We start from the raw sequence: 18047 nt of genomic DNA, 5'->3' as shown, positions 1-18047 counted from the left end.
AACACAAACACTCAGAACTGGCCATTCATTGTCAATGGCATTTCATGTTTGTATTGGGACAATGATGTAAAACTGGCCATTCATTGTCAATGACATTTCAAGGACAAAGTTTGTGTTTACACACGCACAGCAAAGTCTTTGACATCCCCTCAAAAAACAACAACACTGCAAGTCTGTGACTATGTGTGATCGTGTAGATCTGCTATCCTTAAAACAATTTGAAAATATGGTTAAAGTGATGTTGGTGCTGTTTATCAGCATTGCTAGGGGGGAAAAAATACATCCTGACCCAAATAATCACAACCTTTCAACCTTTTCACTTTCATCAAACTGTTTTCTTTCTCCTTTTATGTAGTGCCAGTTCAACATAAAAGGAGAAAGAAAACAGTTTGATCTGGCACATCACTGCGTCCCCTCCATAATGTTAACTTCAGTCCAGCTGTGTGAGGCTACATAACCATAACCAAGCTTGTCTCAAAGTCGCCTCACCTAAATATGCACTGCCACCTCTGATTAATTCATCCATTACTACTATCACTGTTGAGAACGGGTTACATATAAAGGCTCATACATAGTCTGGATTTTCGGTGGTTAGGTGACCACCGAACTACAACATGACGTCACGAGCCGCGGTGAAGAGCAAACCACCACCACCGCTCCAGCCCTTCTCTCTGTTTTTACTCACCACCGCTCAACGTTATTTCAGCTCCGGTGGTCAGCTCACCACCGGAGCGGTGGTCACCTCACCACCGAAAATCCAGACTATGAATAGGCCTTTAGTAGTTAATTATTGGCCTCATTGATCATGAAACTTATCTGAATAAATATTGAAAGTGTGGGTGGCTCTGAAAATAATGCATATGAAGTAGTGTCCATACAATACATTCTAGTCTCCATGTTGTCAATAATGTGACACTACAACAAATACTTTTGTATTAATACAAAAGTATAGTCTACTGTACACACCAGTTTAAGTTAAGTAATTCATGCCAAAATACAACATCATGTTCCAAGGTCACATTTGTCTGCCTACATCATCACATTATTGTTAGTGGTAATGCATGGAAGGAGTGTAGGCATATCAGTGAAAGTGTATGTGTGCCATAACCAAATACATATAGCCTACATGCAGTTGATTGAAGATGAAAACACGTGTCGTTTTCTGTATTTTGATAGCAATATGTTTTTGACCACAAATTGACCAAGTGTTACAACCTCTGTCATTGGAAGTTGGTATCAACTCCACCATGCTGTTCTAAACTGGAGTGTGTTTACTTGTGTCAGAAAACCTTCTGTTTGTAGGAAAACGGAAGACAAAACAAAAGTATAGTTTATGTTATTGCGTCGCCATGCATGTCTGCTAAGACGAGTTTGAGTATCATTGTTCATTTATCGTAGTTTAAAATGTTTTAGAAGACAAATGATCTAGTAAACGCTGGTGTCGGACTGTGGAAGGCTGGTGTTTTTATCATATAACTTAAAAACTAGAGTGCCCTTTTTAATCTCAGATGTATTAATGTAAAAAAGGAGCATGTGTGTTAACTGGTCAGCTCTTTGTTGCATTACATAATATACCCAGTAGATAGTTATATGATGTTCTACTCGAGGAGAAAACACAAAAGTGTCACATTAAGATACTACAGTAGAGCTCTGCTGTGTGTGTTGAGTCTACATGGTTCTCTTGTGGTGTTTAAGTCCAGCCCCTTCAGAGCTTTCAGCATCACACTGTGGGAGTTTACTTTCGAGAAGGAACAGCAATCTACTATCCGAGAGAATAATGGCAGAAGTCGCTCCAGCACCAGCTCCGGCCAAGGCCTCCAAGAAGAAGGCAGCACCCAAGAAGACCGGCCCCAGCGTCGCTGAGCTGGTCGTCGAGGCCGTGTCCGCCTCCAAGGAGCGGAGCGGTGTCTCTCTCGCTGCGGTCAAGAAGGCTCTGGCTGCCGGCGGCTACGATGTGGAGAAGAACAAGGTCCGCGTAAAGACCGCCGTCAAGAGCCTGGTCACCAAAGGCACCCTGGTCCAGCTCAAAGGCACCGGCGCGTCTGGCTCCTTCAAGATTAACAAGGCAGAAGCAGTGAAGGTAAAGAAACCTGCTGCTAAGAAAGCAGTCAAAGCAAAGAAGCCCGCTGCAGCCAAGAAACCCGCAGCGGCTAAGAAATCACCCAAGAAGGCGGCAGCAAAGAAGCCTGTAGCCGCCAAGAAATCACCCAAGAAAGCCAAGAAGCCTGCTGCCAAGAAAGTAGTAGCTAAAAGCCCGAAGAAGGCCACCAAGAGCCCCAAGAAAGTGGCTAAGAAGCCCGCAGCAGCCAAGAAGGCTCCAGCCAAGAAGGTTGCCAAACCCAAAGCGGCAAAGAAGGCAGCGCCCAAAAAGAAGTAAACCGTGTGCTCCATTTTATACCCCAAAAAGGCTCTTTTAAGAGCCAACCACATTATTTTATAAGAGTAACCTATCTTCACTATAATGATGATCATGTGAGCAGGCAGTTTATACCTGTGTGAATGAATTAATGAATATTTTATTTTCGTGTCCAGACCAATTAACCCATCCCACATGGGATTATCAGACAGCTATTCAAAAACAGCTAAACAAAACAATAACATTCAATAACAACAGCCATATATCCATAAAACAATATTGTGTGTTAGAAGTCAAACACCACCAATTATTAAAAGGCCAGTTCTAATCCAGCATTTCTCTTCACACCTAATTTTGCTAAACCATGAATCAGTTTGGTTCAAATCAACATTGAATAGTGGACAATTGACATTATTTCCAAATCATAAAGGCCTACATTATCGAGAGTAGGCCTAAAGCATAGGAAAATAAGCCATGAAGTCATGGAATGTTATTATTTAAATTTACAAATGTTTACATATAAAGTATTGTATCAGGCTCTTGCATGATAATAATTATATTATTTAATATTTAATAATGATATCTCAAACTTATGTAGCGCTTTTCCGAGTAATGAGTACCCAAATACACTTTACACATGAGTTGCAAGAAGAAGCAACAATAATAAACAACTTTATTAGGGAGTTAAAAAGAAGCAGAATAATGCCAATAAAAACAGGGAAAGAAATATTGGAGTGACAAAAAACAACAGCAATTATATGATTATACAGTTCAATAGCAATTACTGTAAAAACAAATGGGTGACGTGACCACGGGGAGGAGTATGTGTGGGGGGAGGGTGCACATTGGCAACGCCCTCGAAGCTCTCTCTGTGGGTGCCTGTCCTCCCTTACGTCCTCAGAACACACATAAAAAGGCAAGGCTCTGAGTTCTCTAATCACTCAGTTTTCTAACTGCAACTACAGCTGAACTAAAAATGTCAGGGCGAGGAAAAGGAGGAAAAGGTCTGGGAAAAGGAGGCGCCAAGCGTCATCGCAAGGTGCTTCGTGATAACATCCAGGGAATCACCAAGCCCGCTATCCGCCGTCTGGCTCGCCGTGGTGGAGTGAAGCGTATCTCTGGTCTGATCTACGAGGAGACCCGCGGTGTCCTCAAGGTGTTCCTGGAGAACGTCATCCGTGACGCCGTCACCTACACCGAACACGCCAAGAGAAAGACCGTGACCGCGATGGATGTTGTCTATGCTCTGAAGAGACAGGGACGCACTCTGTACGGTTTCGGAGGTTAATGATGCTGACTTGATCTAACAAAAACCCAAAGGCTCTTTTAAGAGCCGCCCACGTTTTCTCTACAGAGTTGATTCCATTTTTGCATAAGGCCTTGTGCATTCCCTGCAGTGAAATTGACAGGAAATCAGATCCTATAAAGCCCGACACACACCGGCTGCGGCGCCGCGCGGCGCACACAGCCGCCTCCATTATTTTCAATGAACCTAACGCACACCGGGCGCACCGATAGAACACAGTTCTATTTTCCAGGCGGCGCCGCGCCGCAGACGGTCGCAGCCGGTGTGTGGTGGGCTTGTGACATCTGACTTTGGACTATACTAGTTCAACATCACACCAACTAGTACCGAAAACCCAATTCATCTCACATACAATACACGCATACGTTTAGTTCTGTGAAGTCAGACACTCATCACAGCTATGGTTCAAATAATTGTATTGATTTTCCACTATTTAACAAAATATCACAGTACAAAGGATATCCAAGGGTTGACATTACATTCATTACATCATATAAAGATAACATCGAGGTTGCAAACTGTCTGCATCTTTTATGTTGAACCGAGTTCCAAATATTTTAAAACTGTCACAAATACTGTAAATAGATACACTGACTAGTTTATATAAGAGATTATAACGTGTGTTATAAATGGATTTAGTTTGGAGCGTGGAATAGAACTATTGAACTATAGATTCACTCAAATGTGTATTATGATCTGTATTTTAGCGGGACAATAGATCCTGCGGGCGGGAGAACATTATGCAGTAACAAAGACAGTGTGAGTCTCCTACCTCTGTTTAGAGGAGCTTGTGAACCTGTAGAATAGATTCATATACCGGTAGTGCTATTGCATTCGCTTCAATGCGTATTGAAAGCCAATGTTATCATCCACGCGAGTTAAGGTGCTGTATGCTCCAAGTTGTAAATACACCTATCATTGTAACAGTGTAGGGCAGTGATACTCAACCTCAGGCCCGCGGGCCACATCAGGCTAAAAATAAATAAATCTGAATGAAGTTATCTTTAATTACTTTATTATAAGTAATACTATTAGAGTTGTACTATTACTCGAACGAAAATAAAAGCTTGGGGGGGGGGGGATGCAATGCAAATGAAAGACATATACTGTGTATCCCTATTCCCTGACATAATTTTATAGCTAAACGGACAGAATTCTATTTTATTTGAATGATGAAACCCAGCTGCCATTAATAGTTGGAAATGGAAATTGTAATTGCGGAAATGGTGCAAATGGAAATTGCGGAAATGCGGAAATTGCGGAAATGGTAATTGCGGAAATTGCGGAAATGGTGGAAATGAAAATTGCGGAAATGGAAATTGCGGAAATGGTAATTGCGGAAATTGCTCTTCACTTATAGCTATCTATTTTCAGGTAGATTGTTTTATTTTACTCAGTCAGCCATATCACTACTCATTTTTTTTCATGAAAAAGGTCATAGCTGGGTAATCTATTTTCAGGAAAATTGTGTTTCTTGTATTTTATTTTACTCAGCCATAACAATTTATTTTCTGTTAACCAACTTGCTGGCTGGCAGGCAGGCAGACAGCTACTCATAGACAGGCAGACAGACAGACAGCTACTCATGGAGAATTGGACAGGCAGGCAGACAGCTACTCATGGACAATTGGACAGGCAGGAAGGCAGACAGCTACTCATAGACAGACAGACAGCTACTCATGGACAATTGGACAGGCAGGAAGGCAGACAGCTACTCATAGACAGACAGACAGCTACTCATAGACAATTGGGCAGGCAGGCAGACAGCTACTCATAGACAGACAGACAGCTACTCATGGACAATTGGACAGGCAGGAAGGCAGACAGCTACTCATAGACAGGCAGACAGACAGCTACTCATGGACAATTGGACAGGCAGGAAGGCAGACAGCTACTCATAGACAGGCAGACAGACAGCTACTCATGGACAATTAGGCAGGCAGGCAGACAGCTACTCAGACAGGCAGACAGACAGCTACTCATGGACAATTGGACAGGCAGGCAGGCAGGCAGACAGACAGCTACTCATAGACAGGCAGGCAGACAGCTACACATAGACAGGCAGACAGTAAGACAGCTACTCATTGACAGACAGACAAATAACTACTCATGGACAGACAGACAGACAGACAGACAGACAGACAGACAGACAGGCTGCTCATGTTATGTTATTATGTTATTATAACAGCTACTCATGTTATGTGCAATAATTTGTGCAGTTATGGAAACAGCTCTTTGTGTTTATGCAAGAAAATGTAACACATTTATTTATGTACATATTGTGTGCATGCACATTGTACTTTGATACATTTTGCGAAAATAAAGCAATTGAAAGAGAGAAGTTATCAAGTATCATTAATGTCGTAATTTTATCTACTGGCCCCTGGCCCCTTGCCATTTTTGTAATGTGGCCCACAGGTAAATCTATTTGAGTATTCCTGGTGTAGGGTAATTTCATTAATTAGGGATACTTGTAATTACAACTGAACAAATACATTAATACGTATAACCCACTGTGCTGTTAATGCAGACATATGGTCAGACTGTGACAAGAAACATTTAAAGTATGTCTTATGAACTAGGAAGCGTAATAGCGATACCCTTATGAATTGCGCTTACTTTGACGGGGATATTGGAAATTACTCTCATATAGAAACAGTGGGTGGCTCTTAAAAGAGCCTTTGTGGGGGTTTGTTCAGTCGAAATGAAGCAGGTTTATTTCTTGGCGGCTTTCTCGGTCTTCTTGGGCAGCAGAACAGCCTGGATGTTGGGCAGCACACCGCCCTGAGCGATGGTCACTCCGCCCAGCAGTTTGTTGAGCTCCTCGTCGTTGCGGACGGCCAGCTGGAGGTGACGGGGGATGATACGACTCTTCTTGTTGTCGCGGGCAGCATTTCCAGCCAACTCCAGGATCTCAGCTGTCAGATACTCGAGGACAGCCGCAAGATAGACCGGGGCGCCGGCACCGACTCTCTGGGCATAGTTGCCTTTACGCAGCAGCCTGTGAACACGACCTACGGGGAACTGGAGCCCGGCACGGGATGAGCGGGTCTTGGCCTTCTGCCTGACCTTTCCTCCAGTTTTTCCTCGGCCACTCATTTTGTAGTAGGTTAGGTTTACTTCTAGAATAATAAGCACTCGAAGAAATATGCTGGAGTAGAGGCGTGCGAGACGTTTTATACATTCAACGTAGTACATTCTGTATGTGGCTGTGCGCCCCACCAATCATAGCGACGGATGAGAGCGCGGGCTGAGTGTGTATGAGTTTCCCACCAATCACTGCTAGTGGTGTGATCGGTTCCTCCCAGTCTAAACTCTGACTCCTCCCAAAGAGGGCGGTGTGTGTGTGTGTGTGTGTGTGTGCGCGTGCGTCAGTCATCACCAGACAAAATTGTGAATTAGTATACTTCTCAGACATGTAACTTGCAAATGAGGCATTATGTTTTTTGTTAAGCAACACACTATAATGTACTGTTTGTATGAACTACTTTACAGAAGCCTGACAATGTAGATTAATTTCAAATACATTAACATAATCCTTCATGTGTAGATTATACTAAAATCGTAATTGTATTAGAACCCAACATTCACCTTTTATTGAGGCATTGAAGCAATGTTTGAGTCCATCAGGCCTTCATCATATCAGGCTTTTCATGCCAGCCGCACAATTTAACTCCAGGTACAAATGGCTGAATTAACATTAGCTCCATCTCTGAAAGTGATGGAAAAAAAATGTCTATGAACAGGTTGAAAAGTATCTTGCCACAAAAAAAAGTATATGTACGGATTTCAATCCGGCTTCAGAACATCCCACTCCACTGCTTTATTTGGTCGTCCACTCACATTCTGCAAACTGTTAATAAATATCAATCAATCAAACAAACATTGAGGATTTTACCTGTTGATTAGACAGGTAATAACCAAGTAATTTTACTCAAATGATTTCAGACTAGATTAAAATAACTATGTTGTTGTTTTTCTTTTTTCATATAAATTCTGATCTTCCCCTCTTAAATGTTGGAGAACCGAAATCCCGCACATTGATTAGAATTACCTTGGCCCAGGCGTTGGCGTAACCATCTGGGCACCCGACTGGTAATCCACTCGCCGTGTGCCGCGGGTTCGACTCCAGAGCCCGACACGGCCTTTACTGCATGTCTTCCCCCATCTCTCTCCTGTTTCCTGTCAGCCTACTGTCTGTCCCTTAAAAAAAACAAAAACAATAAAAGGCATAAGCTGCAAAAAAATATCTAAAAAATAAAGTAATAATGGTTAAGGAATCATTGAGGTAGGACAAGATCACCTATTTTTAGTAAATGTTGTGACACAATATATGTCCAAGTGGACAGACATGGAAGTGTTTTGCATATCAGATAATGTGATAAAATCAACCAGTAATGCATAAACAGCAAGACTGTTAAACTACAGCATGTGATACCAATAGACATACCAATGCAACATTACTTTGATGAAATTGCGAATTAAACTCATTACAACCAAGTTAATGTCTAGGAGTGTTGAGGGTATTTCAACATACTGTATATGTAATTTAATTTGGGAGAAGGGTGCTTTTGGTTTGGTCTGTGTAACTAACAATAATATAACTGTTAATTATACAGTTAGTTATGCCAAAACCAAATGGATTTAAATGTGTGATCAAGTACTTGGATCACCTCAATCACGCAGGCTCCACCCTGTGCGGGAGGGGATGCATTGTTATCATTGTTGAATCAACATTTGAATTCACAGTTCAGACCAAAACCATCTGCAGATACTAAATATTCATTCGTGTGTGGGTGTGTGGGTGTGTGTGTGTGTGTGTGTGTGTGTGTGTGTGTGTGTGTGTGTGTGTGTGTGTGTGTGTGAGAGAGAGAGAGAGAGGAGAGAGAGAGAGAGATTTGCATGTAATGGGTCTGTGGGGTGTCAAAGCCACACCCCCTGCCAGACTCATCACACATGATAAAAGCTTCAGCTTCAGATCAAACCGACACACCTTCCAGACAGACTGTCCTTCCATCCACGACCCAGACCACTGGAACCTACTGCTGGCTCAAGGGACTTCAACAAGATCCAGGACTCACAGTGAAAGTCAACTTCAGGCTGAATACCTGTCTCGGGCAGTTTGCGGCTTCCCCGAAGGGAAACGAAATGTCTTCAATGTTTTCTTTTTCAGAAGAGGATTTCTTCTGTCCTGTGTGTCATGACATCTTTAAAGATCCTGTTGTCCTGTCGTGTAGCCACAGCTTCTGTAAAGCCTGTCTGCAGAGATGGTGGGGAGAGAAGAAGATAGCAGGATGTCCTGTTTGTAAGGAGATATCTCCAACGACTAATCCACCCTGCAACCTGGCTCTGAAGAACCTGTGTGGAACTGTCACACAGGAGAGACAGCAGAGAGCTTCGAAACGCCGAACACCGCCATCAGGGTCAGAGGATCTCTGCCGTCTGCACGCTGAGAAACTAAGGCTGTTCTGTCTGGAATGTCAACAGCCGGTGTGCCTTGTGTGTCTTCATTCAGAAAAACACACCAACCACATATCCAGAACCATGTGTGAAGTTGCACTGGACCGCAGGGAGGAAGTCCAGAGATCACTGACACCTTTACAGAAGAAACTGGGGGTTTTCAATGACTTTAGAACAAACTGTGACCAAACAGCAGAATACATTAAGATCCAGGCCATGAACATGGAATGGCAGATAAAGGGGCAGTTTAAGAAGCTTCATATGTTTCTACAAGAGGAAGAGGATATTAGGATCACTGCACTGAAGGAGGAAGAGCAGCAGAAGTGTCGGATGATGAAGGAGAGTCTTGAGGATCTGGACAGGAAGATATCAACCCTTTCACACACAATCAGAGACATAGAGGAGGACCTGAGAGCTGAACACATCTCATTCCTGCACAACTACAAGACCACAATGGAAAGAGTCCAGTTCACACTACCCACAGACCCACATATGGACCCAGAAGCAGTGATAGATATGGCCAAACACGTGGGCAACCTGACAATCACTGTCACCTACACTCCTGTCATTCTGGGCTACAACATTGCCAATCCGAGACTCGGATCATGTCTGAAGAGGTATTTATCCGCTCTGAAGTTCAGACATTATCATGTCTGAAGTGGTATTTATCCCCTCAGACAAACAAAAGCTGCTTCCTGACAAGACCAGACACCAGAGTTTTGACTCCCTTTTATTTGTGCTGTGTTCTGATGGTCTGGAGTCACTCTGTACGGCTTCGGAGGCTAATCATGCTGACTTGGGGCTAGATTTTGAAGGTGCGTTTTACCTATTACAGTAATATGAGCTGGGGGCGTGAGGTATGTCATATTGCAATTTTAAGCATGTTAAGAAGCGCTTTCGACACCCCGTGGAGTGCGCAAAACGGCCTTGAATTAGTCATGGGAGTGTTTAAGGCGTGTTTGAGAGTTACCCAATCAACATGTCCGTACTATTTTCTTTACCAGTCAGCTGATGTCACATACGGAATGCGCACTTTGGGGATCGTTATTATTACATTTCTTCAGGCTGGCACCATAGAAGACATGACATATGACTTTGTCACATTTGGGTTAATTATTCCTATTGCACTGCATGCTGTCACCTTTATGCCTCAAAATAAGTTGTTTCTATTGAGAAACACCAGTAAAATTATATTTTAATTTAAATTATAATTATATTATATTTGAAATGAGTAATGAGTTGAATGCGTGGTGCGTATGCCCGTGATGGTATGGTCTTCGCTCGTAGCATTTTATTGAAGAAGACTTGGATCGAGTGTGATACAGCGTATGAAAGCAAACCTCTCAAGGATTATGGAGATGTTTTTATTTATTTTTAAGGTTGAGAAATGAAATAATTATGGTCGTTTCTAATCTCAACCTTTCAAAAAGAATGGATGCGTCTTTTGCTGGCTGTTGCCATGTCTCATAGAAACAAGTAAATAGGTCTATAAAAATAATCCCAAAATAAGCGCATATAACAGGGGTCTGTAACCTATTTTAAATGAAGTGCCATGTTTTTATTTTCTAGATAGTGAGTCTGCTATATCCAGATTAATTTTAATGACACCACATTAAAATAAAAAACATATTTTGATTGTCCACAAATATAAAGAAATTTTAAATATTTTCTTGCACATTGTTATAATGATCATTATATATCCGCCTGCAGTCAGAGTTCATAGTTTTAATGAATGAATGTGATTCATTGTGAGCTGGTAGATCTGCTATTTTCAAAAGTAACATTTTAATTACATTTTTGTATTAGCCGTCCTTAAGTTGGGCAAATGCATTAATCTGGGGATCCTTGACATGGGAATGTGCTGTGTGAGGATCACTGGTTTAAACAACATTAGGAGAAACCTTTAGAAACAAGAAAAGCAACCACAACTACCAATATTTACAAGCAACTTTACAGAAAAAGAAGCCGCTTATAATAAACAGACTTGGCAACACTCCAGCAGCGTCCCAGAGCCGCTCAAGTGTAAAATCAAACAGTGCTTTAAATTCTTTTTGCGTTTATGAGGTGCCTAGACCCACGTCTAATCGTTATGCGCAGGTCAAGGGGCTTAATAGCAAATTGCGCAAAGCGAAAATAATTAACATATGGACACTCCCACAATGCTAAAATATTCAGCAACGTCGTATTCCATATGTGTGTGCGTTCAACACGGGACGATAAGGCTTTCATAATACGATTGTGCGCAGAGCGAGGCCAATTTATGTATTACCACATGGTAAAACGCACCTTCAAAATCCAGCCCTTGATCTACCAACAACCCAAAGGCTCTTTTAAGAGCCGCCCACACTTTATTTACAGTGTTTGTTCCATTCAAGTAGGCAATATTTGCATTGTATCAAGTTTGCATATGAGCCATGATTCATGGACTAACCGGATTACCCGTAGATCTGAATTAAATGTATTCGTAAATACCGCACTGGAGCCCACTCTCCTCATGTCCCCAGTGGAGGGCACGGTTCGAGCCGTTGGCCTCATGTGGCCATGACGCACGTTACACAAGCTACACAAGCGAATATGTGATACAACATGAAGAGTTTGAAGACTCTGTATAGTCATGATAAATATAGAGATACTATTGTCTAGTCTAGAGAGCTACTATGCTTATAGGCCTACATGGCGTTTTGTTTTTTACTATATGCAGATTAAATTAACACCCAGCATCTTATCAATTTTGGGACTATGGTTTGGTATAAATTAATTGAGTTGGAATGTGACTGTATACATGATGCACTACATTCATATGCACATAATGCTCCAAGTTGGATCATAGAAATATCATCTCGGATTAGTAGCAATAGTAGACTATTAATTAGTCTATAGCGGGAGATATATTTAGCAATATATCAGGCAGAACCATGCAACATTATATGCAGAAACAAATACAAAATGTCACAAAAAATCACTTTCCCTTAGAAACTCCATTCACAGTTTTTATAATTCAGTTTAATGTGGGCACACATGCTGGAACTTTTTACTTTTAAATGTTTTGTAGTTATTTAACTTAAACGCCCAATGCATTCTCAATGACAATAGCACAAACTTTGGCATGCTACTAGTTCTACATAATTACACCTATAGAAACCCCATTCAAACCTATTTAGCTTCATCTTACGGTGGACATGTTTGCCTGAAAAGGAATATTTGAAATGTTTCATATTTTTAGAAATACAGTGCTTTCAAATTTGAGACATTTATAATGGGGCTCAATGGCAGCTCTATGGCACGTCAAAAAAATCACTTTCACCTAGAAACTCCATTCACAGTTTTTATAATTCAGCTTACTGTGGAGACACATGCTGGAACTTTTTACTTTTAAAGGCTCATACATAGTCTGGATTTACGGTGGTGGGGTGACCACCGAACTACAACATGACGTCACGAGCCGCGGTGAAGAGCAAACCACCGCCACCGCTCCAGCCCTTCTCTCTGTTTTTACTCACCACCGCTCAACGTTATTTCAGTTCCGGTGGTCAGCTCACCACCGGAGCGGTGCCGCGGTGGTCACCTCACCACCGAAAATCCAGACTATGAATAGGCCTTAAATGTTTTGTAGTTTCTGAGTTATTTAACTTAAACGCCAATGCATTCTCAATGGCAATAGCACAAACTTTGGCATGCAACTATAGTCCTACATACTTACACGTATAGAAACCCCATTTCAAACCTATTTAGGTTCATCTTACGGTGGACATGCCTGAAAAGGAATCTTTTAAATGTTTCATAGTTTTAGAAATATAGTTCTTTCAAATTTGAGACATTTGTAATGGGGATCGATGGCAGCTCTATGGCACACAGATTTTACTTTGATATGTTTTGTAGTTTCTGAGTTATTTAACTTTAGCGTGTGTGTGTGTGTGTGTGTGTGTGTGTGTGTGTGTGTGTGTGTGTGTGTGTGTGTGTGTGTGTGTGTATACAGTATAAATGAGACAAAAAAAAGACTCCTGCACATCCAAAAAGACTCCAGGTGCAATGTGTGTGTCATTTGTTTGCTTAAAATGGAGGACCCTGATATAAACATGTCTTTTGTGTTTTCTTTTAGCCTTAGCATTTTTCTTTAATTGATTGACCTGTACACCTTCCATGAACTGTACTCATTCTGCAATGTTTTTTTTCCGTTTTTCAGATTGTGCAGCCATTTTACTTTGCATTTGCTATCAGCAGTAAGCTATAGTTTTTTAACGTGAGTGAGCCACAATTACAAATGTTACAAATTAACAGCTGAACCAAATGTCCACATTTTAACAAAGCATGTATGTAGCCAATAACACACGGTATACTTGTATATGGGAAATGCATCACGTGCAAACAACATAAACAATATCAAATGACATCTCAGAGAAGTTGTCTGAAGAACAAAGAGAATACAGAAGAAAACGAGGACCTAGAAAACATTGACAATGAATAAATACAATTATGAAATGTATGATCTTCAAGTGAAACAATGACTTAAACTTAAGTATTTAAAGAATACAGTGTTTCTAACAGAAACAACACAGAACCCACAACTACTCGGAACAGGGAAACAGATTAATGCAGCTCCACAGGGTCTGAACTGATTGATTCATCAAGAACTCCAGCTCAGTGGCCTTGTGGTTAGTGTCTGCTCTAACTTCCCCTAGAAGTTGTCCTTTTTCCTAACTGCTTTCTTAGCAGGTTTCTTTACCTTCACCGCTTCTGAATTCTTGTTCATTTTGAAAGACATTCTCTTGATCTGTAGATCACGTGAACAGTGACAGCCGTTAGCTACAAACTGCCAATTTGATTTAAAAAGGGGGACATATTCTTAACCAATGTGTGGAGTGTATTGATGGGGTAATTATGCTATACTAGTTGCATCTTCAGTGTGAGAAGAAATGCTGTGTAAAACATGAGATAAGATGTCAAATTGAAATGGCAGTTTGAAATTGGGGCTTCCAGAGCTCATTGCTGTGGTTTCAGAAATCTGTAAAAACTTACATTACACAGTCTAAAATAACTTTGTTTATGGAATATGCTCTTTAAAAAAAGAAATGGTTGGCTCTTAAAAGAGCCGTTTTCGGGGTTCTACCAGACAATGTAAGAGAGGTTTAAGCACGTTCACCACGGATACGACGGGCCAGCTGGATGTCTTTGGGCATGATGGTCACCCTCTTGGCGTGGATGGCGCACAGGTTGGTGTCCTCAAACAGACCGACCAGATAAGCCTCGGCCGACTCCTGGAGAGCCATGACGGCAGAGCTCTGGAAGCGCAAATCGGTCTTGAAGTCCTGGGCGATCTCCCGCACCAGGCGCTGGAAGGGCAGCTTGCGGATCAGCAGTTCTGTGGATTTCTGGTAACGACGGATCTCCCTCAGAGCCACTGTACCGGGACGGTAACGGTGAGGCTTCTTAACTCCACCGGTTGCCGGCGCGCTCTTGCGAGCTGCCTTGGTGGCGAGCTGCTTCCTGGGCGCTTTGCCGCCGGTGGACTTACGCGCTGTCTGCTTAGTTCTTGCCATAGCTTCTTCTATCAAAGCTCTGAGTAGTAGAATATTTTTCTCAGAGCAAACTTCTGCCTTTTATTAGCGCCTCGGAGACGCCGTCGTCCTCTGATTAGTCAGTGGCCAGGAACCTCCTTGTTTGGGGAGGTACCATGAATCACTGGCACCGATTGGAGGGGACCTCTTACAAACGTTGCTGCTTTAATAGCTAATAAATACTATGGAATAGTATTTTCCACTGCATATCGAAAATAATAAAATGCATCGCTCTATCTTGTATGACACGGCGCAAATAAAAAAATCTACTTGTGACACACACAAAAAAATGTAATGGGGACATATCTTGTCTTAATACATAATTAACACACAACATATTAATGTGGTCAAACTTTGGACACTTGTGTGCTTTTTACACACAGAAGTGATGATGATGATGATGAACTAAAATGTGCCTTGCACTTGAATGCAGCAATTTGCTCCCTTTTTGCAACAATACAACTTGTTTAAAGAGAGAAAAAATGGCAAGAACCAAGCAGACCCCACCCCACCTAAGTGATTAAGATGCCTCAGCTCACTAAACTAAATCTTATTAGCATAATTAAACGCCAATTGTATGTACATACTTTATGTACATTTAGGCTACACTTCATTTAGTGTCATATTGCAATTTGCATGGATAATATTTTATCCCAGTTCCTCTGAGAGACGTGTGGTCAAGAACCTCCGTCTTTGGGAAGAGTCAGAGTTTAGACTGGGAGGAACCGATCACACCACTAGCAGTGATTGGTGGGGAACTCATACACACTCAGCCCGCGCTCTCATCGTCTCTATGATTGGTGGGGTGCACAGCCGCACACACAGAATGTACTACGTTGAATGTATAAAAGGTCTCGCGCGCCTCTACTCCAGCATATTTCTTCGAGTGCTTATTATTCTAGAAATTAACCTAACCTACTACAAAATGAGCGGACGAGGAAAAACTGGAGGAAAGGTCAGGCAGAAGGCCAAGACCCGCTCATCCCGTGCCGGGCTCCAGTTCCCCGTGGGTCGTGTTCACAGGCTGCTGCGTAAAGGCAACTATGCCCAGAGAGTCGGCGCCGGCGCCCCGGTCTATCTAGCGGCTGTCCTCGAGTATCTGACCGCTGAGATCCTGGAGTTGGCTGGAAATGCTGCCCGCGACAACAAGAAGAGTCGTATCATCCCCCGTCACCTTCAGCTGGCCGTCCGCAACGACGAGGAGCTCAACAAACTGCTGGGTGGAGTGACCATCGCTCAGGGCGGTGTGCTGCCCAACATCCAGGCTGTTCTGCTGCCCAAGAAGACCGAGAAAGCCGCCAAGAAATAATTTACTTAACTCGACTTAACAAACCCCCACAAAGGCTCTTTTAAGAGCCACCCACTGTTTCGGCATAAGAGTGATTTCCAATATTCTAATAGCTTAATTTAGTATTTATCCAGGCTGTCTACATGTCTGCAATCATAACGGCACATCGGGTTATTGCTTAATTTCTTCAGTTGGAATGGGGGGGGGAAAAAGTGAAATAAACCCAAACTGCTTTGTGGTAGTTAATGCATTATTTGTCTAATGCACATTTATGCTCAATGCTGTTCATGTAATGCTTGCATGATATCTAATTCTTTCAGCATAACCACAACACTTTAATTTATAAGATGTATCGACACATGTCTGAGCATCGTTATTGCTGTATTTCTTCAGTTTGAATGGAAACAAAGTGAAATTAACCCACACTGCTTCATTGAAGTTAATGCATTATTTACCCGCTCTATTCTACATAATGTCTAATGTACATTAATGCTGTTCATGTAATTATTGCATGATATCTAGTAATTTTCTTTCAGCGTGTAACCACAATAATTATCTACACATGTCTGAGAACTATGGATTTACACATTAACTGGTAGTGGTTTAGCCGAGATGCATTGTAATGGCCATGTTCATTATATACATATTTGGTTAAACTCCTCTTGGAAAATATGGGTGGTCCTTAAAAGGACCGTTGTGTTTAGAGCAGACAGAAGAGTTTACTTGGAGCTGGTGTACTTGGTCACAGCCTTGGTGCCTTCAGACACGGCGTGCTTGGCCAGCTCACCGGGGAGCAGCAGGCGGACGGCGGTCTGAATCTCCCTGGATGAGATGGTGCGGCGCTTGTTGTAGTTGGCCAGTTTGGAGGCTTCACCGGCGATGCGCTCAAAGATGTCGTTGACGAAGGAGTTCATGATGCCCATGGCCTTGGAAGAGACGCCGGTGTCGGGGTGGACCTGCTTCAGGACCTTGTATATGTAGATGGCGTAGCTCTCCTTCCTGCCCTTCCTGCGCTTCTTGCCACCCTTCGTGGCGGTCTTGGTGACGGCACCCTTCTTGGAGCCCTTCTTGGGCGCTGGCTTTGCTACTTCAGGCATTGTGGTTGTTTTCAATAGAACAGTTAAGTTGCAGTGAAGAATGTGTAAGAGGATGCTCTCGTACCACTATTTATACAGAGCCAATGCAAATGAAGCGTGGGACTCCTAGCATATGATTGGCTGATCTTGCCACAAAGAGTCTTTGTTTTCTGTATTATGTTTTCCCGCTCGTGTGCTCTATTGTCCCTGTAACATTGTGAGGGGCTAAATATACTAGCCCCTTTATACATTATTAATATGTGTGGTAAATGCATAATTTAAAGCCCCTTTTTATCATAATGTGTTTTGTTTTGATTTTGTATTGATCCTCCTTTATGACTGCTGTTGCTGTTATGACACCCAAATTTCCCCATTATAAAGGTATATATATCTCCATATTAATTTGCCACAACTTAAGCTAACTTTACCTAACTATACAGGGAAACACTGTATTCTGAATATTGCAACGTAAGATAATGACAAAACTGAGTGTGTCTCATGTCCAGGCCTCAGGTCCCACCTGACATAGGCCTGCTGAAACCAGGAACCGGATTAACTACTACATTAATTAACATGTTCTTTATTGGCACCAAATTTCATTCATCCAGAGAGAGTACAAGCTTTACCAGATGAGATAGAAACTGTTGTGATAGTTGTTTTAATCCCCTCCTATAATGTTTGTTTTAAAAATTATTGACAATGAAGGGATAATTACTTGCGCAAGAAGAGCGCGCAAGTAATCATTTCGCTTGGTCTCTTCGAAGTGAAGCCAAGTTTTCTTCAACCGTAAGTCTGTGCCTGGTTTGCTGGGACTAGTTACAAGTTACAAGTTACAACATTACGTCATATACACACCATGTACTCTGGTCCCAGTTCTCAACGATGACGTAATGTTGTAACTGGTCCCAGCAAACCAAGCACAAACCTACGGTTGAAAAAAACTTGGCTTCACTTTTTGGAACCAAGTAACCACAGTATACTGCTAATCAAATTACAACTACATACT

At 42.1% G+C, this 18047-nt stretch overlaps 6 protein-coding genes across 6 annotated transcripts in view; 3 read left to right on the top strand and 3 right to left on the bottom strand.

Moving 5' to 3' along the window:
- Nucleotides 1-1777: 1777 nt before the first annotated feature.
- LOC308324254 (uncharacterized protein) overlaps nt 1778-18047 on the top strand; it is a gene marked incomplete at its 5' end in the record, with an annotated part of 110508 nt that continues 94238 nt past the window's right edge. The window contains one exon of the mRNA XM_080776256.1: nt 1778-2329. Within this exon, the coding sequence (XP_080632382.1) occupies nt 1778-2329 (552 nt within the window). The remainder of the gene's footprint in view (nt 2330-18047) is intronic.
- LOC308324277 (histone H4) lies at nt 3316-3644 on the top strand (the record flags this gene model as incomplete). The annotated part of the gene is made up of 1 exon (XM_080776279.1): nt 3316-3644. The coding sequence occupies exon 1, from the start codon at nt 3333-3335 to the stop codon at nt 3642-3644; it is 312 nt and encodes a 103-aa protein (XP_080632405.1). The 5' UTR covers nt 3316-3332.
- On the bottom strand, nt 6378-6761 carry LOC308324266 (histone H2A-like; the record flags this gene model as incomplete). The annotated part of the gene is made up of 1 exon (XM_080776268.1): nt 6378-6761. The coding sequence occupies one exon, from the start codon at nt 6759-6761 to the stop codon at nt 6378-6380; it is 384 nt and encodes a 127-aa protein (XP_080632394.1).
- Nucleotides 14249-14659, bottom strand: LOC308324260 (histone H3.2; the record flags this gene model as incomplete). Its single annotated transcript, XM_080776262.1, has 1 exon — nt 14249-14659. The coding sequence occupies one exon, from the start codon at nt 14657-14659 to the stop codon at nt 14249-14251; it is 411 nt and encodes a 136-aa protein (XP_080632388.1).
- LOC308324264 (histone H2A-like) lies at nt 15603-15986 on the top strand (the record flags this gene model as incomplete). Its single annotated transcript, XM_080776266.1, has 1 exon — nt 15603-15986. One exon carries the CDS (start codon nt 15603-15605, stop codon nt 15984-15986), a length of 384 nt encoding a protein of 127 aa, XP_080632392.1.
- Nucleotides 16685-17062, bottom strand: LOC308324275 (histone H2B 1/2-like; the record flags this gene model as incomplete). The annotated part of the gene is made up of 1 exon (XM_080776277.1): nt 16685-17062. One exon carries the CDS (start codon nt 17060-17062, stop codon nt 16685-16687), a length of 378 nt encoding a protein of 125 aa, XP_080632403.1.

The sequence above is a fragment of the Protomyctophum bolini genome, assembly GCF_963924005.1.
Source record: "Protomyctophum bolini genome assembly, chromosome: 11".
Classification (NCBI taxonomy): domain Eukaryota; kingdom Metazoa; phylum Chordata; class Actinopteri; order Myctophiformes; family Myctophidae; genus Protomyctophum; species Protomyctophum bolini.
Note: the sequence above shows the minus strand (reverse complement) of the source record. Positions and strands in the feature narration are given on the sequence as shown.